Raw genomic sequence first — 24,243 nt, forward strand, 5'->3', positions numbered from 1 at the left:
CTGCCTCCACTCTACTAGTCAGGCTGTCCTCCCTTCTCCTCCCCCAGCCATGAAGCTCTTCATGCACTGGCATTTCTCTCCCCTAGCAACTGCTTTTAAGGAATAAAGCTGGCCTGGAAAACTTTGGTTTGTCCCTGCAGAGTCTGAGCCCTCACCTCTACCCTGCTGCAGCTCCAATCCCATCATAGGATGATCTAGTGTGCTCTGAGCCTCAAGATGTGCATCAGGTGCCTCAGAATACTGCTTGCAGCTCACTCACATCCCTTAGCTACTGAGTAGCAGGTCAAGTGACTTTGTTAGCCCAGTAGTTGGTTTCAATGTGAAGTCAAACTGATAAATGTAAACCCCTTTTGTCAGTGGCTTTGCAGGAAATTTCTTACACAGGCCAGTTTTTCATTACTAGAGTTATTGCTCTTTCAGGTTATGAAATACAGCATTTTAACAAACTCACCTGCTGAGATTAACTAGTTTGTTCAGCCACACAGGAACCATGTTTGCCTTTTTCTGCTTGCGTGGACATATGTGAGTGAAAAGTTACTTGGGCAGCATCTCCATAGATTTCATTGAGTCACCTGTTCAACTTTGCACAAAAACCTACTGGGGGCACAGAGCCCATCAGGAGTACTTGTGAGAGTTTGGAAAGCTGCTCCTAGGTGCCTCTCTGCTCTCTGTTATCATCCACTGCTAAGAACAGCCCCTCACTTAGGTTTCAGTTTGCAAGTGGGGACAACTGGCATTAGGGCCACTGGGAGCTTCCAGCTGTCTTCCCTGTCCTGCTGTACAGAGACAGCAGCTCCTGAACCTTGATGTTCATTGCTTGGCATATCATAATTACCTTAAATCTGTGCTGGTTCATTTTAAATGCCAGTCTCCAAACTGTGACAGTTCGATATGTGCCTTATGAACAGCTTTGCTGGCCTGCCACAGGCTGCAGGTGGCAGAGAGCAGTGACTGCTTCTCTTCTCAGGCTCAATGCTGTCCTTGCTTGTGCAACTGCCTGCCTTCAGCCATGTCCCAGCCTCCAGTGCTGACTCTCCGTGGCGGGGTGTAGCTAGGACCCTGCCAACACATGAAGAGATGGAGCTTGGTCCTAGACTGTGAGGAGGTAGTTTCAGCCTGAGAGCAGGGGCTGGGCTGTGGGTCACGGTAGAGGGAGTGCAGGGGGACTGGCACAGGTGGAATGTATTCACATAGCAGAGCCTTGGGGGTTTTTCCCTGGGGCACATAGGGGACTGGTTGAAACACTCCCCCGTCCTTCAACAGGTATTTGGGATAGGATGGCAGAGTAGGGAAGTGTCAGAGGACTGGAGGACTCTCTGCCTGGTATTCAGGAGCATGACTGTGCAGGAGAGATTAGGCAGGCTAAATACACTATCTAGAAAGGCCCTGGGACAAATCCTTGAATGGTGTATTTGTAAGCACTGGAAGAAAAAGAACAGCCAGTCTAGTAAGGTTTTAGTAAGGCCATATCACATAGAACTGCTCTAATACTGTCCTTGAGAGAAACAGGCCTGGTAGATCAGAGGAAGGAGAGGTAATATGTGCTTATGGATTGACTTCAGGAAAACTGTTGGCACAAGCTCATAAGCAAACAAAAAGGTGGGTAAGAAGGTGGATATGGCACAACAGAAATCATCAGCAGAGTATGCAGTGCAAATAGGGATGCTTCAGGGTCTGGTGCTGGCACTGAAACTCAGCGGTAATTGTGGAGGGGCAGAGTGGACAGGACTTACTAGTGCTTTGGTGCCAGAACTGAAATTGTAAATGAGCTCAACAACCTCAGCAGCAATTTGCAATCAGTGAGATGAAATTCTATAAAGACACAAACCAAACATGCAATATGAAATGAGCACTAACTGGGGAAGCAGCAGGACTGTAAGATAGGCTGGGGCTGAGGACTGCCTGTGCTGCTGTGCTCCTGCTAACACTGTGCTGCTGCGTCAAACCCTGGGAGACGCAGGGGAGAGTCACCCCACGAGCATAGCTGGGGCTCAGGCTGGACTCTGGATGCTGGTCTCTAAGGAAGGGTCATCTCTGCTGTTGCAGAAGGGATTGCAGCATAGCGCAGATGTACTGGCTGCTATCATCAGCCTAGCTATTGCACGAGTCCAGCACATATTAGTTTCCTCTTCGACTTTCACCTTTCAGAAGTCATTTGGAAAGTAACATTAAATCTAGTACAAAAGTGAAAAGCAGAAGGAGGCTTTGTGATTCATTCCAAAGCATGCTATTAATGTTTAAAGAAAAAGAAAGGCAAAATAAAAGAATCGTCTTAGACCAAACTGAAGTACAACCGGTTCAGGGGTACGATGTATTAGCTATTTAGCACCAGATAACTTCATTCAGAAGTGTGCAGGACTGAGACATGAAGGAGATTATCCCAGTGATGGAGACTCTCAGAGCAGAGTCGGGCTGGCAGAAGTGGTGACTGACAAGGAAGGTAGCTCCGATAAACAAGCTCTTTCTTGTAAAACAATGTAACAGGATTTCCAGAGAGGCCAAATGGGCCTCTGCCTGTCAGAATGAACAGCAGCTCTTCTACATGCTGAGGCTGTGATTTCTTACTGACTCGTAGGAGCCAAGTTGAATCAGACGAGGCTGATGCTGTTTTCCTACCATGTCAAATGGGGAACGACCCAGTTCTTACTGAATGAAGAAAAGATGGGAGGTGCAGCTCTACAGTGAAGCAGCTCCTGCAGTTAAGCCAGGGGATGCAGATGTTCTCTTCCCTGCTGTGTGACGTGCTGTGGAGCAGTGGGTTGGGATGCTGCAGGGCAGAGGGATGTGCTTAGCCCTCTCCTGTACCCTGGGAAGTGCAGCCACCTCCCGGCTGGCAAAGCCCACTCGGCTCAGCCCATAAAGGAGTTTTCACAGATGCCTACTCATCCTCCTGAGCTCAAAGCTACCCCTGAACATACCTGTAACAAAGCTGGGGTCTGTCCTTTTGCCAGTAACATGAAAGTGCTGTGAAAGCATGTGAATTTTAGGGTCTGTCTGGTGCTGGTATTGGGGCATCTGAGGACTAGCATTCCTGTGTTATCATCACAGAAGCAGGGAGGCAATGAATATTTTCTGAGTTTGGTCTCCTTTCCTCCTGACAAGCCCTCGACTACCCAGGCTGTCAGAGGGACCAAAGACTATCTTACAACCCTTATTTGTAACTCAAAAACATCCTCCTAGGGAACATTAACTGTACTGGAGGCTGTTCTGGCTGCAGTGGAAGTACAGAAATTATGCAAAGTAAGGCCTCCACTGCATGGCAGCTTGGCTTTGATGCAGGCTGGGGCTGCCCTGCCTGGCCAGTGCCTTTAGGATGCTCCAGTAGCTGTCTTGGTGCTAGGCAGGGGCTGGGGGTTGCCTGCCCACTTGTTAAATATATTACCTGAGAGTTTGAAACAAATCATCTATGGAGTTTACAAATGGATGAGGTATCATGATTCAGTCAAGAAAATGAGGTAGATCTGTCACAAGGATGGTGAAAGCCAAACAGTGAAAGAGATGTCAACTGATAAAGGGCAGCATGATATTAAATTATCCCTCACCTTTTGCTCTTGCACTGATTTTTTCCTTTGTTGCCAAGTTACCAGGTACATCTGCCTCGTTCTTACACACATATATATTTTCCCCCAGCCTTGGTTCTGGTTGCCGACAGGTTGTTTTTGAGCATGCTAACATTGCCAGGGAATGAAGGCTTGTAAGTCTGTAAGAAAAAGGCAGCAAAGGCTGCAGCCACTGCAGCCTCATCATATGTCTGAGGCATGCAATAAAGGCAGGGCAGGTCAAAGTAGCTCTTCAGCTTCCTTCTTCATGGGCTACAAAAGTCAAATAGTTTGTTTTGCTGGCAGAGAAATTGGTTGCTTTCGGGCGGTACTGTTTGGATGGTCCAGCTGTCTCCCAGACCCCACAGCATTTCCCTCCTGGGACCTGCCAGGCTGCTGTGCTGCAGGGCAGGGGGTGACAGCAGAGTATAGGGACTGAGGGGTCCAAGACACCTCAGAGCTATTGAACAGATGAGAGCCTGGGCTGACTTTCAGGCTCTAGGTGCAGTTTGCAGAGCAAGTGGGGGTAAATGTTCAAAACTCTGAATGTGTCTTGGTGCTGGAGCTACAGTAACAGCCTTGGACATGCACTGTGCTGTGCTTACAGAGCAGCTGAGTGGAGCTTCAGTGGGAAACCACTGGATTTTGGGAGGTGGAATATGTTTGCATGATTCATAGGAGCTGTTGGTCTGGATGCAACTGAACTGGATTTCTTCTCTGGCTGTTTGAGAGTCAGGCGTCAAAGCAGCTCATTTATGTCAAATATTTTCTGCAGCTGTAACACAGCAGAGTTAGATCCATAATTACCTGTACATCAAGCATGGAGGATCTGTTGTTACCCTCATGGTAAGTTAAAAATGTTCTTGTTGAACAAAAAGCATCAGACAGAGACCGCAGGATTCACCTGATCCCATCTGAGATAACTGGGCATCTGCTTAAATTCAGTGGTCCTTTTCAGGGGCTACTGACTTACCAGAGTTACTGTCTCTCAGTATCAATATACATCAAAGTAGCATCAACTGTTGTAAGTAATTAATCATTTCAATTAAATTATATGCTATAATATATACAAAATAAGCATCAAGGAGAAATTTACTTTGAGCATCTGTCTGGCATGTCTACCATCAGACTGTCTAGCACTTTGGTGTAAGTCTAGATTTCTTTTGCTGGTTATTGATGACAGTTCATAAATCCCCACGCCACAAGGAAGTGCTTAGCTCAACAGCTTGGGCTTCATTTGAAGGGTGGTGTGCGCCCTCCTGCACTTCCTTGGGGTGGGCACTCAGGTTTACAGGGACCAAAAATAAAATAGCTGTTGGAGTCGTCGGTTGCTACTCCATGCTTTATTCTCCCTGGGGATCTGCAGCTAAGCAGGGGGAAGCAGAGGTGTGTTCTTGCACTTTCTTATTTCAGACATTTTCCGGTTTTTTTTATGTCTCTCTGTACCACTCCCCAGGTTTCTTGTCTTGGTTCTGATTTATGTCCCTCTAAGGAAATGACCACATATTATCACAAAACCACAGAATCCCAGGTTGGAAGGGACCTCAGGGATCATCTAGTCCAACCTCTCTAGGAAGAGCACAGTCTAAACAAGATGGCCCAGCACCCTGTCCAGACGACTCTTGAAGGTGTCCAACGTGGCCAAGTCAACCACTTCCCTGGGGAGATTATTCCAATGGGTGACTGTCCTCACTGTGAAAAATTTTCCTCTCGTGTCCAACCGGAATCTCCCCAAGAGTAATTTGTGTCCATTCCCCCTTGCCCTCTCCATGTGACTCCTTGTAAAAGGGGAGGCTCCATCTTCTTTGTAGCTACCCCTTAAGTACTGGTACATGGTGATGAGATCCCCTCTAAGCCTCCTTTTCTCAAGGCTGAACAAACCCAGCTCTCCCAGCCTATCCTCGTATGGCAGCTTCCCAGTCCTCTGATCATCTTGGTGGCCCTTCTCTGGACCCCTTCCAGCCTGGCCACATCCTTTTTGCATAGTGGGGACCAGAACTGGACACACTGCTCCAGGTGTGGCCTGACAAGCGCTGAGTAGAGCAGGATAATTACTTCTTTCTCTCTGCTGGTGATGCCCTTTTTGATACAACCCAGCATCCTGTTGGCCTTCTTGGCCGCAGCAGCACACTGTTCGCTCATGTTGAGCTTTCTGTCCGCCAGGACCCCCAGGTCCCTTTCCATAGAGCTGCTCTCCAGCCAGGGGGATCCCAGTCTGTGCTGCACTCCTGGGTTATGTTTTTATATTGTTCCTAAGGACTCTGTAACAAAAGAACTGAAATGCCCTTTCCCATTATCTGAATGATTATTGCAGAACAAATTAAGGTGTCTGTCATGGCCTGCAAGCAGCAGGGCTGCAGACCCTGCAGGTCCCTGATTTGCTTCTGCAGGGTCTGCGGAAGGTATCTGATAAAAGTGTTTATTGTCAGGAGGATCCAGCTCCCTCTCTGGCGACATGCACCATAGTGGAAACACTTTTTGAGGGCTGAAAATCAGAGGTTTGAAATGTCCACTCTGTAGTTTTCTAAACTGCTCCTGGATGAGTATGGGTCAGTGAGTGTTGTGGCCCCAGGTCTCAGCACCTGCAGGGAAGGAAGTGCTGGGACCAGTCTAGGCAGCGTGAGAAGAAATGGCATGCAGAGATGTCAGGAAAGAAGGGGCTATTAACAGGAGGACCCTCACTGGTTTGTAAGCTCTGACAAGGATACTGCTTTGACATGCTCTTTGTTCCTTCAACAGTTCTCAGCACCACTAAAACTCAAGCTGGTGTCCCAGCATAGGGCACTGCATGGCAGTGTTGCTGTATGCTGACTTCCCTTCAAAGTTACACTTCCTACTTTAAGGACCCAGAGCAAGTTACTCTGTTTCCCATGGATTAGTTAAACTGTGAAGTGTGACATTCTGAAAAGCATCACTTCCTTGCTGTGTTGCTGGAATTAAAAGTCTGGGTGATACTCTGGTACTGAGGGAGGCATCGGGGCCAGGTGGGTGGAAGCAGGCCTGCCCTGTGAGCTACAGAAGCCCAGGATGACGACATGGCACGTTGTATGTTAGTGAATATGGAAATATGCTTGTCCACCACACGTGGAAAGTTATACAAATATCAGCCCTCATCAAAAATGCCAATTTGCACCAGCTGTGTGACTGTTTGTGTGGCAGCTCTCATCTAGGTGCTGCTGGATGAGTGCCTGCCATGAGAAGAAGGGTGCCCTATGGAGGCACCTGCCTTCCACGGAGAGGGTTTGGATGTAGCTCTGGCTCTGGTCATCCTGGCTCCCCATGAGTCTGATACTTGAGCCACATGTGGGGTTGGGTGGCACTTCTGTGGGTCACGGTTCCACATCTCTGGGTCATATACTAAGAGAGGACTCATCTTGCAAGTCCTTAGAGGCTGTCTTTGAGTGTAAGTAGTGATCTATAGTCTGAAGGGATAGGGGCCACCAGGGGTGGTGGGATGGGGAGAGGCTGTGTGCTGTTGGTGAGTCTCTGGGGTGGGAAATACAACTAGATCCTACTCCATAATACTTAATCCCAGGACCTGAGCCAGTAGGGCAGCTCATGGGACTAGGAACCTCAAGGGAGAGCTGCAGGTTTTCAGTCTCCCATTTTTTGGACAGAAAGCCCTGTCCCAAGCCCGAGGCAGATCTGCAGATGGTGCTGGTCACATGTAGCTCTGCTGCTTTACAGCACAGTTAAACTGCCTCAGGTGTTGTGGGAAGCCCTGTGGCCCTTTAGGTTACTCCCAAAGCACTGATAACAGTGCTGGTCTGACCCCATTTTCCTCTCTCCGGAGAATGCCTGTAAGCCTCTAAATCAAAGCCTCTGAAGTCCTTCCTAATGCCCATGGCACGCCCCTCCATCTGGAGCGTCTGACAGTTGATATGAGGCTGGTGTTTCCAGCTAAAGAACTGAAATAGTTTGTTCTTTTCCATGATTCCCTTGGCAAAGGAAAACAAGCCCATTTGTTTAGAAGCTCATAAAAGAGGAGCTTTATAGTAGGAACATTCATAAACTTGTTTGCTTTTGACCTTCTCCACATTGCTGATGGTTTCGAGTTCTTGTCCCAGGCATTGTGCTTGTCTGGGCTGTCAGTGGCATTTCTGAAAAACAGCCTCACCCAGAGTAATTTGCATTGCTCAGCACTCCCAACACTGAGCCTTCAGACATGCCATCTTCCTCCACTGCAGTGCTGCTTAGGGTGTGCAGGTGTGATACGTTGACAGGCTTATAGGACAGCAGTGCAGACCTAGCTGCCAAAAAGAAACCTGACCACTAATTTCATATTGCTTTTTTTTCCTAGATTAATTGGTGCTACTCAAGCAGTGGACATTTCCCAGGCTCTTAGGTTACTAAGCACTGAGCTTGCGCCATTGGGGGGTGGGGGTGGTGAATCATGCCCTTAAATTAATAAAAATGTATTCTATGAAGGCAAGCAATTAAATCTTCAGTGAGCATGGGTCATGGGAGGCAGATATGCTTGAAAGAGACCTTGTTCCTTTTCAGAGATAGTAAGGCAGCAGGCGTAAAGTACCAGCCAGTACAGTCACCTTTATTTATGCCTAGAGGCAGGAAATTGGGATTACCTTGGCTGGACTGTGGGATGTCAAATGTCAGGTCTAGATTCAGAATTTAATGCTGGCATCTGATATTTTGAGGAGATAAAGATGAAATCTTTTTTTTCCATCTATGCTTCCTCTGACTGGGGAAGGGCTCTCCAAACTGCAGATCCTCATCTGTGGCTGATGTTTTGAATTCCCTTCTTGTATTATAAATTGTCATGGATTTCTTCAAAATATATCTGAGAGCCCTGACTACTTTCTAAGCCCTTTTCCATCTGGAAAAGTCTCATTTTACTTCAGACTGGAGGGAGCCTTCCTCATCTTGTTTTATACATCTGCAAAATCTTCACGTGGTTCTCCTGTCCAGGCCAAGGACATTACAAATTGCTAGATGTTGAGCCCTACAAAGATACAGTGACACATGAGACTGCCTGGGACATGTGCTTGCAGATCACCCAGCTCTTTGATATACATGGATTTAGATAAAATTCACCAACTCATTGGTGTGTGATGGGAATGTACTGATTTGATACAAAACCTTCCATGCTGTTTGGAACAAGCTTTTTTAGGGTAACACTGTCAGATTTCAGATAATTCCTAGATTCAAACTGTGAGCATGCCACAATGTTGAAATACTATGTCTCATCTGTCTCCTAAGTGCTAGTAAACCAGACACAGCTGGCAGGAGATATACAAGTAGTTCAGTCCTAATTTCCCCCATATTCCCACTATACTTCTTAGCATAAAATATTCACTTCCTTAGTTTTTCTAAAGACAGAAAAGGGAAAAGAAAATCTCCAGGGTGGATTCATGATGGGAGTCCAGCATGCTGGAGACTGTTCGCTTCAGCACCAGGAAAGAGAGGGACGTCATGTTTTATTAGCCTTTGCAGGCGGTAAGAATGACAGCAGCTAATTGCAATAATTGGGAGATAATGGTTAAGTTAACATGTTCTCTCAAGTAACTACCACTGTTGCCTCTGGAGTCATGATGAAACGTGCATTATCATGTAGTTGGTGATGTGGCAGGTCTGTGTCACTGCTGTATCTGTGCCATAGGTCTGAAGTCCATGCCAGCAGGAATCCCACCCGAGCAGGGCCTCGGATCTGTCTCTCTCCCTCCTCACCTTTCCCATTTGGCCAGTCTTTACCTGGCACTTCTCTCAATGCTGTGGGGGAAGGACATGTGTGCAGGTGTAGCATCTGAAGCAGCTGTCCTGTGCTGTACATTTGCCTGTGCTTCCCTTGCTACACCCCAGGGTACACCGTTGATCATGCTGACTGTGTTCCCATCACTTCCCAATTAATTACTGGTTTGAGTTTTTAATGTTACTATTAAGCTGGAAATGTTGGAAAGCTCAGCAATAAAGGGTAATAGGTATTTCTGACAACATTCCCTGCTTTGTGCATCAGTCTGTGTTAGGCTCTGATTTAACACCTGTGTGTCTTATTACTGGCAGCACTGAGAGGAGGATTACAACCTGTGAGGTTAGCAATGTTGGCTCTGAGCCTTCTCCAGTCCAGATCAGCTGGTGCCTTGCCAAGGGTCTTGGAAAGAGCTTGCAGCCACAGCAGGGAACTGGTCCTCACTCCATGAGTCCCTGCAGGAGGGGGACGGTCCCTCAAAATCAGCAGGCAGCTTCTGCACACTGGTTACTTAAAAGAGGACAAAGGCCCTGACTGCAGATGGTAATTGTGTTCTGAAGATGCCTTTCCATGGGATCTTTTCTCTCTGATTTCTCCAGCCATCGTTCTGCCACTGAGGGAAGTTCTTGCCTGATTAATCCCTTTTGTGTCCTTTGTCTCTTTTTTCCCAGGCCCATGTGTTTGATCTGAGTGTTAATAAGTATAAAGCTCTCTGCACCCAGCTAGTGGTGGCCAAGAAGAAAAATAAAATAACCCATATCCAGTTTAACCCAGTCTACCCTGTTATCATCATTGGAGATGAACGAGGCCATGTTACCTCCCTGAAGCTCTCTCCCAATCTGCGCAGGATGCCCAAGGTAAGGATGACCTGCATGCCCCTAATGGAGGTACCAAACGACAGCAGGTCTCTTTGTGCCTTATCACTGTCCCCTGTCCTTCTGTGCAATGATGTTGGCAAAGTTGCTCTCTCTAGCAAGGTGCTTAAGGGTACTCCAAGCCTTTTGGGTAGAATGTCTGAGGTGTTGGATTCCTGACTCTGTTTCTGTATAAGTAAGAAGGCTCAGTTTGCTCCTGGGCAGGAGTGGGGAGTGGCGGGAAGCGGGTTTGCTGTCTGTGGGCACTTTACCACCATGATCCAGACAAGTCCAGAAGCTCTGCAGAGGTTCATTTGTTTCCCAAAGCTCACATCTTTTCTGAGATTTGGGTTTTATTTGCAAAAGTCCCTGAAACCAAGTAAAGGAGGTCCCAGCTCCTGCCTGAGTCCTCCACAAAGTCCATGCTGCCTGTCTTGTTGCACTCCTGGATCATCAGAGCCTGTCCCATGACCACTACGTCATCTCTCCTGTAAATGAGCAAGCACTGTTTTTAATTTGTGAGAACACTTGGGATCCTTGTCTCAACTGACAGCAAGGTGATGCATGTGCTTCTGTGAGTTGGTGAAACCCCTTTTCCAACCCAGACATGAGGGCCACTCATAAAGGATGATGACCTCTCCCGTACAGATCCTTTACTAGACTTTCTTTCTGGGCTTCATCCAGCCATGAGCTGAATGGCTGTAAATGCAGTGTCCTTTCTGAGCCCATGTAATTCTCATCCCCAGTCATCTATTGTTTAGTGGAGCTTTTTCAGTTTCAAGCTTTTCAGAACTGATCCAAGAAAGCAATCTCTCAAGATGGTAATTTTTATTTATATACCACCAACAGTTTTATATACGCTACTAATCCACTGTATTAGGCAGGGTTTTTGGCCAGGAACTAAAAACCCTTGTGTCAGTCTGGAGTCTTCTGAGTGATTTTTTAAAAAGTTCCTTCAGCCAGACACCACTGGAAATGTGAATCTTCCCTGTGCTGAGAGGGTAGAAAATACAGTAGCATGGCAGTCTGTTTGGGACTGGGCGCAAGAGCTGTGGAGGAGAATGTCTCGTATGCTTCACACTTTTCTACTTCCATCGAAACCTTAGTCTGACACCATCCAAGGTCTCACGGCTGTCATCAGCTTGGCTCAGGACAAGTTTCCTCATTGAGCAAGCACTGTGTCTGCCATGGACCCTCATTGCACAAGGGTTCAGCAGTGGAGATGGGTCACACACATTAACATGGCTGCTTTCCTCCGCAACCCAGCTGTGGAGTGAGCAGCACCCAGCAATACTGCGCTATGGGTCACAATGAATTCTAATGTCTCCTTGCACTCCCAATGGCCAGCAGCAGCCCTCTGTGCTGGTATGAATGTTGTCGTCTCCTTTTGCCAACTTTCTTCAGAGGCAAGTTGCATGTTGTTGATGACAAGTTTAAACTGTGAGTTCAGGAGCGGCTCAATCACTTATTGCTGGCCTTAAACCAATAGGTACCATATCCCAGGCACCATATAAATGGGATGAAAACAGTCTCTGCTCCTCTGGTGTTATTAAGCTATCTGTCTTCTGCTTGCTTTGTTAGGTTTGAAGGGACTCTAAACACTGAACTAAATGTTTTGTGCACATGAGGAGAAGGAGAGATGTTCAGTCATGGCTAGTGATGTGTGCAGGTGTCCTGGCTACAGCCAGCTCTTCTCTGAAAGAGATGAGAATTTAAAACAGATGACATGCAGTGTGGTGGCAAAGTGGCGGGTCTGGCCACAAGTGGACAAGCGAGCCCATCTTTTGTGGCTGATGTGGCACCTGCTGTGCCAAGTGCCTATCTCCAGGACCCTGCGGTGAGGAGGTTTAGCTACTGTGAGAGTGTTTTAACAGAGGGAATTCGAGCCCTGGCTTTACAGGTGGTAACATCCACTGCATTCTCCTGTCTACCTCCTTGGTGTGCCAGCACCAGCCTTCGTGTCCTTAACTAACAGCAAGCTTCCAGATGAGTTTGCAAGAGTGTCCTCTCACTGTGGGGAATCAGATGTTCTTCCAGAGTATTGATCCTGGCTCCTCTGAAGATCAAGTTGTTGTGCTCTTTAAATCTTTACCCTGTGCAGCCAGCTTTCCTCTGTAAAATCATTTCACTTCTCCCTCTTTTCTTGGAGTCCCCAGAGCCAAGTTAACAGTCTCAGAATATCCACAGGCTTTATAAATGGAGATGGTCCAAAGCTGTGCAGAGGAATCCTGGCATCCCAGCTGTCTCCTCACAGATAGAGAAACCCATCTGTACCTGGCTCGGTACCTGGCTACCCCAGTCTGGCCTCTCCAGTGCTTGATCCCTGCAGAGCCCACTGGGGAAACCTGTCTGACACCAGGGAGGAGAAGCCATGGCCGGTGCTTCTGGAGGTTGTGGCCTTTGCACCAACCCCAGCATCTGTGACCTCAGCTGCCTGGTCTTGTTTCCACTGACTTCTTTGGAGATGGGAAGTTGCCTCTTGCTGAGGTCTGGCAGAACTCCGTGTGCCAATGGGAAGGGGTAAGCAGGGGCTCATCCAGGTCCCATGGCCCCTCTGTTTCACACTGGTGTCACAGCAGTTTGCCTATAAGGCTTGTCCACCAGCTTCCCACACAGCTGGGACAGCTGCTTTTGACAGGTACGACTAGCAGACTAATCACTCTTTTTTGGAGTTCCTAATAGCCACATGTCATTACAAAACTTCTTTCCTCCCCTAAAAATAGATGTGGTGCTGTCTGCTCCATGTTCTGCAGATTTCTTGGCTCTTGCTGGGCTTCCAAGACAGGGCTTACCAAGAGAGACTGAGCTAACTTCATCCTGGTGGAATTTTATTCTGGTTTGCCTGGCAGTTAAAGCTGGTGTGGTGGGTAAGTGGAAATAGGGAGGGTAAGGACTCCTGGGTTCTCATTGTTGGTTCATTCCTTTCTTCACATCCTTGACCTCCTTAGATAATTCTCAGCGTTGATCTGCAGCTTAATTAATACATGTTTGTAAAACACTTTGGGATCTTTAAGAAGTGTTATTTAATAGTCCAAGTTTTGCTGTCAGCAGTGTTAGCACAGCCTCATTTATGAACTCTTGGCAGAACAAATATGCCAAGGAGGGGACTTCTTGAAAGCACTCAGGTGGCATTTTCAGAAGTGATTTTCACCAAGAAACAGAGTAAAAGCTTCAAAAAAAGCCTAAAACTCCCTGTGAGTTTTGGCCTCCTAAATAATTTAGTAGCACATGGGAAAAGGTGCATTTGTTGTTGAGAGAAAGTTGGGGACAGGGCTTCTGCCACCCCTCAGGCACTTGTGTCAAGGGCACATCTGTGTGCACAGAGGGTACAGAGGTCCCTGTGCTTATGCCAAGCACAGCGGGCATCTTTGTGTCTTTGCTCAGGTGATCTGGGTCCTGGAGACCTCCCTAGCCCCACAAACTGAAGTCTCTGGGGCAGGACAGAGACACCCCCTTGCCCCGAGGCAGTGAGCTATATTTATTTCCATGAGGTGTGATCCTGGTACAGGTTTTTTGTGCCTATTGCTGTTGTTTCTAGACTGTGTCAGTGCCCTGGGAGACTTGGGAGTCCTCTGGGAACTCGCTACCCAACTGATAAGCACCAGCTCCAAGAGCCTGGGGAGCATGGAATCTGGGGGGACAAAGATAGCTGAACCCAAACCTTGTGGGAAGAGCAACCATGAGGCAGAGAGCAGAGCGTGCTGAAGGTGAGTTTGCAATCAAACTACCACCAGCACAGTCCTGCATTGGCTATGCCAAATACCCATCTCCTGAGCACCCAGCCCTGCTTGGGCAGAAAGCTCATACCAACTGATATTGTCCTATGCAAGAAGACCTGGTGAAACTAGTTTGGGTCCTTATGCTTAGAGATCAGAGGTGGAGCATAAATGCTTGCAGTATTTTAAGATGCAGCAGTAGGAACAAGTGGCTCTCTGCTGTCATCCAAGCCACTTTCGGACTCTAAGCACCTTAAATATTGCAGCAGTTGTCAGGCAGGAATTGTTTAACTAATAAAGTATCCTTCCTAATTTGTAATGACCTTGGTGGTTGAGTTCACCCGAGGGAAGCATTGCTGTAAGAAGAATCTGTTTGGGGCAGAGCTGTTTAATTAGTACGCCTTCTGGGTTTCATTTGGGGGTTGGAAGAAATTAAAGCATTTTGTCATCACAGTCAGAAGAATGTAGCTGCTCATGGGCTTTGGTTTGTTTTTAAAACACTGCTAAAATAGCCTGGCACAACCCCAGTCAATGCCAAAAGTAAGCAGGAGATAGTCAAAAAAAGTGTGAAGGTTTTTTAGAAATGCTGGGAGACCAGAGCGGAGTGGGAGAAGGAAAGAAAGCAGGTCAAAGAAAGGTTACAACATTTGCTGAGGCTAAGGCAAACTTCTTGGCCAGTACGCAGTCTGACAACCAGGGAAGAAGCCAGCTTCTTGGCCTGATACTTGTCTTGGATATTTATCTTGGATTATCTAGGATGATTATCTCAGTCTCTGTTCCTCCCACTGGTTTCTTTACATGCAAGTCATCTCTTTCCCTATCTATCGGGGACAATCGAGTTACTTACCAGGCAGTAAATCCTGGCTGACAGGGTCTAGCTGGGCATGAGTGCAGTGGCAAGGGGAACACGGCTGCTCACCCATCCCAGGACATGGCAGCAGGGCTGTGCACAGGTTAGGAGCTGCAGGCACACACCTGCGAGTCCACTGCTGGGTGCCTGTGAGCAGCTTGTGGTGTGGGGACATGCACAGGGCACGGGGTGTCTCTGAGCTTTCCTATCCATGTGTACATGCTGGACAGCTGCTCCACTCCCTTATCACACCAGCGAGTGTCACCTCTGAACTCCCTGTGCCTCCCTGCCTCTTTGCAGCTCTGATGATTTTGCCCATGGCCAGATACAGCGCAAGGCTGCTCAGCCAAGGAGAGGCATTGAGTTTTGCTGCCTGAAGCAGTTTGGCACTTTGACCATAGCTCTTGGCAGGGCTGGGAGGGATCGGTCAGGATTTGGGGGACTGTGAGGGACAGTGGGAAGATGTTGGGTTTTTCAGGAGGTGAAGGAGGGAAGGGGATTTAGGGAAGATTGGTGGAAGTGTACAAAATTTTAGGGAGACAGTAGGAGAGTGGCTTAAATCTCTTCTTCAGCCTATCCCTGTCCCCAGCACTGCCTTCTTTGCTATCTCCTGGGTCTTGAGGTTGCTTTCTCCTCATACTCTGCAGCAGTACCCTCTGCATCCAGTGCTTTCTCAACAAGGAACCCTGATTTTGTCCCTATACCCAGCCTCGGTGGGATGCAACTCAGGTCCAGAGCTGGTACTAAGCTAGGACAGTGTGAATGGACAGGGGATGCTTAGTCCTGAACCTCACTGCTTTGTAGCCTTGCATTGCTGTGACCTACAGTGACAGGGATAAACTTGAAGGAGTTAAGGACCAGGAGATTGTTTCTGTTCCTGGTGTTTTCCTGTAGCAGTGGGAGGTGTTTCAGTAGCTGTGAGGGATGAACTGCCCAGCACAGGAAGATGAAACTGAACCTAGGAGCTTCTCTCCCAGGAGGTACAGTCCATCTACATGTGGGACTGTATTTACAGAAGGAAGCTATAGATTAAATACAGTCTCCAAGATCACATCGTCTTGGACTGGTGGGTGGCTTAGCACTGAGGGAAGTACGTTTTGTCCCCAAACTTTCTATTTCAACAGCTTTCATGTGATATCATTCTGAGAGAAAAGCACTCATGTCTCCTCTCCAAACAGCTCAAGTCTTGCTATTCTAGTGATGTAACTCCTAGTCCCTCTGTTTTCATGCAAATGCTCCTCTCTCGTTGAGATTCCCACAGTCGCTTCTGTGCTGTTCAGGCAGTGGCCGATTTCCTTGTGTCTCTTCAGGGCTGGCTAATTGTGCAGTGACCCAAAAGTACAGAGCACAAGCAGTGCTGGAGGAATTTGGCATCAAGCACTGCTGTGCCTTGCCTACATCAGGACTGCCTCCTCCAGATGCAGCTTGGCCCCCTGATAAGGAGGCACACACAAATAAGCTTGGGTCTCATAAAAACTGACCTGCAGCTTGATGGCTTTGCTTTCTCTGAGATTTGCAAATGCTTTGTGATTTCCTTTCAGTCCCTCCCCTGTTATTTAGGCTAGTTGCAGATAGCTGCTCTCTGTACTGCTGGAAGACCTGAGCACTGTGGGGTGGATCCAGGGACGCATGAAACTCTATTTTGCATGCTGGGCCTAGCATACACTGAGGTCAGCAAGAAGCCATACCGCTTATGTGCAGCTTGCCAGAGTGTGAGCAGCATTGCTTGCGACCTGCGGCCATTTTGCTATGCAGATCTGTGACTCATAACTGTAAATCAACATCTACTGAATGGAATACTGACAGGCACTGACAAAAGCAGGCTACCCTGCCCATTCTGCCTGTTCCTTCCCCGCCATGCTTTCCTGCCCTGCCACTGTGCTGGGAAACCCATTAGCAGGAAGACCTTCACAGCCTCCCAGGATCCCTTCTTCCTCCACTGTCTCACATGAGGGTATCTCCCAATCTAGCATAACCTGAGATAAAAAGAAAGAACTGTTTCGTCCTAGAGAGCTGTTTCTTGGGACAGGAGGTGGTCCATGTGCCAGCAGTCTACAGTCCTCCTTGGGCAGAACCGAAGCCATTGGATATTTATCTGGAGACTATGGATATATCCACTATGCACAGGAGAGTGTCTCTGTGGCACAAATCCAGAGGTCCAAGGGTGTCATACAACAGATACAACAAGTACTGGATCCCAGAGATATAGCAACCTTAGACACAAGTACTGTTTGGAGAACTAACCCAAACAAGCTGGCAGTAGATCTAAAGGACATGAATCTTCTCTCATTAAATCAGTTTCCTTTGGTTTTTGAGAAATAACTTTTGGGTTGCACCAGACTATGTGAAGAGATGAGAGAGCTCTATGTAACTGCAGGATTGCTAAACGCCAAGGTCAAAGAGCTGGGTTTTTTCTTCTTTTCACTGTTCCTGGCCACGTGTCTTCAACCTTATTTTTGTTGCGTAATGTTACTTTCTGTGACCACTCTGTTTGGCAGTGGTGGAGAGACAACATCAGCGTATTTACAAGTTATTTTAAGATGAAGTCAGTTCTCAGTGGTCAGAATGAAGTGTGCTTAGTACGTTAAATGGAAACACTGGCAAGTGGAGGAAGAAAAGGTCCCATTTTAAGAAAATTCAATAGTACTTATAAATTATTTGTAAAGTGCAAGTCTCATCCTGTGAGGTGCTGCATGTTGTCAGGGGGACACTGACAAAGCCAGGAGGACTGCCTTTGACTTTCTAGTTTCCTCTTTGAAGGTCTGTGTAACAAAAATGTTTGTCCATGTTTGAAAGTAATGAAAGACCGCTCCATTTTGCAATACTAGAGTTTTGAAGAAAAATACTAGGGGAATTTTGTTTTAATAGTCAAGTTGCTGAGCTAAATGCTCCTCTCTAGACACAAATCTGGTGTGTGTCAATTGAATTTGCTGTCCTCTGGATATTCAAGAGTAACTGAAATCTGAATTTGGCCAAGCAAAATGGGTTTTAGTGGGGTTTTATTTTACTCCTTCCCTTGTATTTCTCCACATGGGCACAGTTATGTTGCTACAAGATCTGTTTTGTCTGAAGGCTTTGTATCCTCTTCCTTGTGAACAGATTGTGTCTGTACTTTGGTGCCCTCCATCCTAGAGCTCCCCAAACCCCAGCAGCCTGGGCTTTGCTCATCTGCAGCCCAATAAGCCCATCACTGCCTTTCCTGGGAAATACCTAATACATGAGAAGGAGCCCTGCTTCACCTCTTCAAAGAACTTGCATTTTGGTTAGACCAGTGATTTCCTAAATATGCCTGTCCAGCTTGCACAGCTCCTGTTTGAGCTGGAGCCTCTGTACCTTGGCAGAAAGCCTTGGCAGCAGAGGATTGGGCACAGCATAACATTATGGCAAGAGAGGCACTGCCCTGCCTCACGGGCTGCTTGGCTTGCCTTTCCTCCCTGTTCTTTATTTAGCTGTCCACTGTGAATTAATTTTTATGCACATGACTTAAATTCCCTCCAGAAAATTGAGGGGTTCTGAGAAATCATCAGTTCTTTACCTGAATAGCAGCTCTGGTAGAAAGGCAGAGGGACCCCCGGGGGAACTGGTTGTTTTCAAAGTGTGCCCTCAGCAGAACCAGTGAGGGAGACTTTTTGGGAGACTTTCATTCTCCTGGCAATGGCTGGATGTGAAAGAAGGCCTGCCAGCCTGCAGGGTCTCCTGCTGGGACTATTCAGTGCTCAGCCCCCTGACAAAACTGAATACGGCTGCCTGCTGATGGAGGCAATGCGGATGCTTGTCCTCCAGGTCATCTGAGGGTGAGTTGCTTTTTTGCCAGAGAGCCCTGAGCATCTCTTGGGAATGCAGCTATTCCTGAGCCCTGGCTGTGCCACAGGGGTGCAGAGGATGAAAGCTTCTTAGCTCAGCCCCTGAGCCGCGGGGTGTGTTTGAAGGGCAAGGGGATGGCTTATCAAGAGGGCATGGCACAAAGCAGTGGCTGGGGCCAGGGAGACCCAGCCATGGTCCTGGACCTGGCCTCTACATCTTGGATGAGATGCAGTTCCTCTCTGTGTTGAAGTGGGATGAGGACACCCACCTCCTTGGGAGCCATAGCAGCCAAGTGAGAGGTGTCCATAGACACCATGGATCTGCTCCCCTACAGCCTCTCTTCTCCATGCATCCCTCTGGCTAAGTGCTTTCTGGTCACATCCAATATAGTCACACCTCAGCAGAGCTGCTGATGTTGGGGTGCACTGATGGACAGCTTCATCCCACCAGGACCCAGCATAGGGCAGGATCTCCTGCCTCCCTGCATTGTCTATCACAGGAGGATAGTTGGATCTCATAGTCTATCAAGCCCAAAATTTCAAGCTGGGGCAGGCTGGTCCCTGCAGAACTGGTGAAAATTAGAAAGTGAAATGAGGTACCAAGAGATGCTCACCCACAACCAGCAGACACAGCAGTGATGTGTGTGCTGTTACAACTCCAGTGCCTATCTTGGTCCTGTGTGGCCCCTCAGCCGTCCTTCCTGGCAGACAGAGAGGCAAGAAGGGAAGGATGAGAGTGCAGGTCCTGATGTGGGGCAGAGGAAAGAGGTGGCAGTTGTATGAGTGAAAGGACGAGGGTCTGGATCATGACGCAAGCAGGCAGGAGAAGGCATCTCATGGGTGTGCTGGACAGCAAAGCATGTAAAGCCCTGGAGTGCAGGTGAGCAGCTCACTATTGGCTCTGTACCTTCATAGGGGTTGGTTTGGCCTCTGATTGTGCTGGTCATGCAATTTTGGTGGAAAAATATAACAAGGTCTCTCCAACTCATGGTTGTGCAGTGTCCCAGGCACCAGAGGACTCACTCGGCAGGGATGGCAAATGGGACATTGGCCTTCCTTTACAAGGCCCGTCCTAGTCATGTTTTTGCATTGCCTCACTGAACGTGGCAATGCCCCAGAGCTTGGAGAAGGTGGGCCTTTACTCTTATTCAAGCTTTTCAGCTTTTCCTTGCTTGTGTTATTACATACCTTGTCCCTGGGCGTCATCTGGGTACTCTAGGGCAGTGTCTCTCTCTGCAGAGCCCGGTAGCATTTGCTGCAGTGACAAAGGCAGGAAATTTGGCATGACATGGAATAGGAAGAGATGCACCTATGGGGGCCAGAGGAACAGCTTGAGATTTGGCACATCCCTGTTTCTCCTCCTGAGCCTGACAGCCTTCCCTAAACAGCCGGCCTGGACTGGAAAGGACTGAGGCTGCCAGTGGAGACACAGCGGGGCAGCTGCCTGCCTGGGAGACTGTGTCTGTGCCATTGTAAAACACATCCCAGATACATTGCTGTAAAAATCCCTTCACTCGTAGATTTTGCCTGCACACTGCGTGTGTCGATCTACAGACCTCCATGCCCTGCACATCCTGATCGAAATTATCATGCTGCTTCCTGTCCTTGCCAAGCCTCTCCCTGACTCATGCTCATACCATGTACCAGCCTCCTCTGAAAGAAAAGAAAGGGAGACACCTGTGCTGGCAGGCAGGCCAAATAAACGGCCCTTGCTCAAATTAATTTGATGGGCTCAATGGGGAATTGTTTAAATGAGAGAAGGGAAGGAATCGCCGATGAATAAATGTCTTGCTGCTCATGGTGATAGAGCTGACGCAAAAGAATTATTTTTATCCCATGGAGGAAAGGAAGAGAAGAGCCATGTGAAGCAGAGGAGAGGAGGGTCTGCCTCACAGTCCCGCTGGCTGTGGGAGATACAGTGATGGCTGCGATCAAAGCAGCTCCAAGGTTCTCCTGGAGGGAAGCTGTTAGGCTCCAATTCACTGACTCTTTCTTAGAGATGGAATTCCAGATGCCAGCCGTGTTAGGCCATCTTGGGGTAAACATCCTGTGCTCACCCCTACTCCCATGTCCCACCAGCGAGCTGCCTGTGATCCCACTGCTCCCATTGCAGGGGGTGCCTGGGTTCCTCACCCCCCACAGGGTCCTGGTCAGTGCAGAGACCTGCTCTGCCTGGGCAGTGTTGTGTTTCCCACCTCCAGCACATTAGGCTGGAATCCCCTTCTTGTTGTCCCTCAGACCTTGTTCCATAATCTGTGCCCTTAGTACATGGTGTCCTATGGGTGCAGCTCTCCCACTGCCCTCCCTGGCACAGAGGGATCCTTTCATGTGCGTGCCCGTATGCTCCCATTTCTCTGCAGTGGGACAGCTGACTGTTTCACAGCAGCACAGGGGTGCTGAGTCCCATCCAGGTGATTATCCCTCAAACCCCAGCCCTGACAGCAGAATGCCTTCTCCCCACAATCCTGTATTTGTACAGGGAATTGTCCCTGCTCACACACCATTTCTTGCGTTTGTTCCTGTTAAATCGCATACAGGTTTTCCAGGTCACATCACTGGTCCAGCAAAGTAATTTCAAATTCCAGTACTGCCTTCCTGGACACCTGCAGCCTTCCCACCTGTCCGGTGTTCATGCACTAACAGAAATGCTGCCCAGATCCCATCCAGACCAAGGAGCTGAGTGTATTGCACACAACTGACCCCTCTGTGCTGACAGGTCTGGGTACAGCTATTCAGCTGGGTATTACTGGCTTTTACCAACCTTGTATAGCTTTTTTGCCTCACTTGAGGATCAGAATATCAAGGTAGGCAATGGCAAAGTCTTCCTGAGGTCAAGATTAATGACTTCTGTGTCTTTCCTGTCGACAAGGTCTATTATATTGTTGCAAAAAGAAATCATATTAGTTCAACGTGACTCCTTTGGTACAAATCCATGTTAGCTGTGATGCATCTCCTCGCAGGCACTTACAGGTAGTTGTCTTATTCCACCTATCTTCTGAAAAGTGAGGTTAAACTGAAGGGTCTGTGATTTTCTTTTTTTTAGGATAGTTACTGCATTTTCTTTTTTCAGCTTTCTGATCCCCATCATCCTCTGATACTCCCCAAGATAAATGTTTCAGATTAAGGCTGTTAGGTCAAGCTGATGTGAAGACAGCTGCCTTCCCAGGAGGCTGGGGCTGTTGTGGCCAGGACGGTCTAAAAACACTATAAGCAAGCCAAAGCATGTAGGCACAGATAATGCCCTTTACTAAGCAAACAAATATACCTAAAAAGAAAAGCGAAGTGCATGTGCCCTAAAGCTTGTCTTTTCTTCTCCAGACATATATTAGTTGAGGTAATAAAAGACATTGCGTCTTCCTGCCAGCCTGTGCTCTCTGGGTACATGCTAACCCACACCTTGCTCAGCCAAAGCAGACGTCTCCCTGCTTGATTGCTGGTATCAGCTGTGATATCCTGAGGACTGGGGATTGCAGGAGAGGGGAAAGGTGCCTTCCCAGAAGTGCAGATGGATCATGGATGTGAGCACTGCTCACTCTCTGCTTTCTTATTTGTTTGCCTCCTCTGACTTTCTGATGATTATATTGACTTGCTGTCAAAAGTCAGGCACCAGAACCAGAATGACCAGAAACAGCTTTTGCAAATGCAGCTGTGAGGCTGGAAGATGCTCATTCCTCTCCAGGATTAGGCCTCCTACTTTGTTCTGCACTGAATGAACCTGCTAAGCCAGGAAAAGGAACTCAAAGCCTCTTATTTTATCTGACCTGGGCAACCAAAGGACATGCAGTGGGAGTGCAGGAAATTAATAATTTAGCATCTTTCATGTCATTAAAAAAGAAAGCATGCCAGGCTTTGCTGTACAGTTAGAGTTTGAATACAGCAGAGCAGAAGGCTGATGGATTGGGTTTCAATTACAACTGCTTGCTCAAGAAGAAAAGCTGTGCTATAAAAACACTGCAGCCCAAATGTCTCCTGCAACCTGGGGGCTGGGATACTCAGGCTGCAGAAGGAAAGGGAAACCCAGCCTGAGAAAGCTCTGCGTATCCACTGCTGTGATGCCAAAGCCAGGGCTGTGGAGGTGCTGTCTCACTCAGTGCAGGTGCACAGGGTTTCCCAGCCTAAAACACCAGTGAAGGAGAGGGATATGAGTTCTGCTCCCACAATGGCAAGAGCCTGGGGTAGCTCAGGTCTGAATTGCAGCTACTAAAGATGGAAATCCTGGAGTGGCTGTAGAGGACAAAGATTTGCAGAGGGTCTGTCATCCTTTCTGCACTGGCAGGGGAAACTCTATGTCACTTCCCTCTTGCCTGTGTAGGGAAATTTGGTTTGTCAGAGTGTTTTTACCCTGCTCATAGCCAGGGATGTGCTGCATGGTGTGACTTTCAGAGGCTGGTACTGTATGCAAAGCCTTCTGCGATAAGTCATATCTTCATTTTGAGTCAAGGTTAGTCTGAGCTTTAACTCAGAAAAGCAACAAGAAAACAGGACACCACCATTGCCCACCTGCAAAGGAAGAAAGAGAGAGGGCTTGGCAGAGAGAGCTCTAGCCCTCGGTTCCCTCATCCCTGAAATAATCATAACAGTTGGTGTCACAGGCTGAGCAGGGTTTACCAAGAGCAAGGAAACTGGCTTCTCCCCTCTGTCCCTGCCCCTTACCCAGCTTGCAGTCACTAGCAGGGGTTCATTGGAGAAAGTACAGCCTATGTCCCCGTGCTTCACAGCAACAGGTTTTGCTTTCTGCAGGCTGCAGTGAAACCACTATGGCTTGTTCCTGCTCCTCCATGCTAGTGGTTAAGCCCTGAGTTAGTAAAAGGCTTGGGCAGACTGGGCTGAAAGATGCTACAGCAGTACTACGCTATTATTATTTGATATTTAATCAGTTATTTGATTCAGCAGTGCTACGCTCTTATTATATGATACTAATGCCGTAATAATATGGGAGTTAGAGGAAGCATATACATGCAACCAAGCTGTTTCCCTGCTTCAGAAAGAATTGCTTGCCTATTAACATAAGAGTTCTTAAACACCACAACACTCCCTGTGCACTCACTGCTTGCTTTTTGGGTTTTCTGTTTTGCTTGGCAAATGCTGTTTGACTTTGACCTGTGAAAATCCTGTTGCAAGATATTATTTATAGCCTGAAAGAATGGTTCAACATGCACTTTTAAAAACAAACATCATGTTTTTTAAAAAAAAAACACTACACAAAACCTGCATGGATTCAGCTAAAGGGGGCTAGGACTAGCAGATCTTTAAAGGTAACAACAGGCAGGGGTCTCTGCCTGCTGGTGATGAGTCTGGCAAGGTTCAGCAGGGTATTTTTGCGACCCAGCTCCTGTTGATGGTGCTGTCAGTGTCAGATGCAAGTGTTGCTGCTAACTAAATAACACTGGCAGCAAGACGGTCTCAGAGGCCAACACAGATGACTTGGTACCATGGTATTGTTTTAGCCGTGCCCGTCGGAGCACAGCCAGAAGCAAGGTTGCATGGTGTGGATGTAAATCCCATGCAAACCACCCTCACAGCTCTGGGGCTGCATCCTGGAACTGGAGATGCTGAAAGAACCTTGAAAGTTTTAAAGGAAAGTGCAAACTCCCTGCATGACACTGAACCGCCAAGCCAAACATGAGCGTGGCTGCCTCACTGGGATAATGCAGAGCAGGAGTGAAACCAGGGCCCTGCATTTGGGAGCAACATTAGTAAATTCGTTGCTGGCTGCAGTGCACACATCCAGGGTTGACACTTCAGTGACAGTGATTGATTAATTGATAAAAAATGCA

At 47.9% G+C, this 24,243-nt stretch overlaps 1 protein-coding gene across 1 annotated transcript in view; it reads left to right on the forward strand.

The window, feature by feature from the left end:
- The window catches only part of DNAI1 (dynein axonemal intermediate chain 1), a 150,932-nt gene that overhangs the window by 110,310 nt on the left and 16,379 nt on the right, over positions 1-24,243 (forward strand). The window contains exon 19 of the mRNA XM_064438623.1: positions 9,915-10,100. Within this exon, the coding sequence (XP_064294693.1) occupies positions 9,915-10,100 (186 nt within the window). The remainder of the gene's footprint in view (positions 1-9,914; positions 10,101-24,243) is intronic.

The sequence above is a fragment of the Phalacrocorax carbo genome, chromosome Z (genome assembly GCF_963921805.1).
Source record: "Phalacrocorax carbo chromosome Z, bPhaCar2.1, whole genome shotgun sequence".
NCBI classification, from domain to species: Eukaryota; Metazoa; Chordata; class Aves; order Suliformes; family Phalacrocoracidae; genus Phalacrocorax; species Phalacrocorax carbo.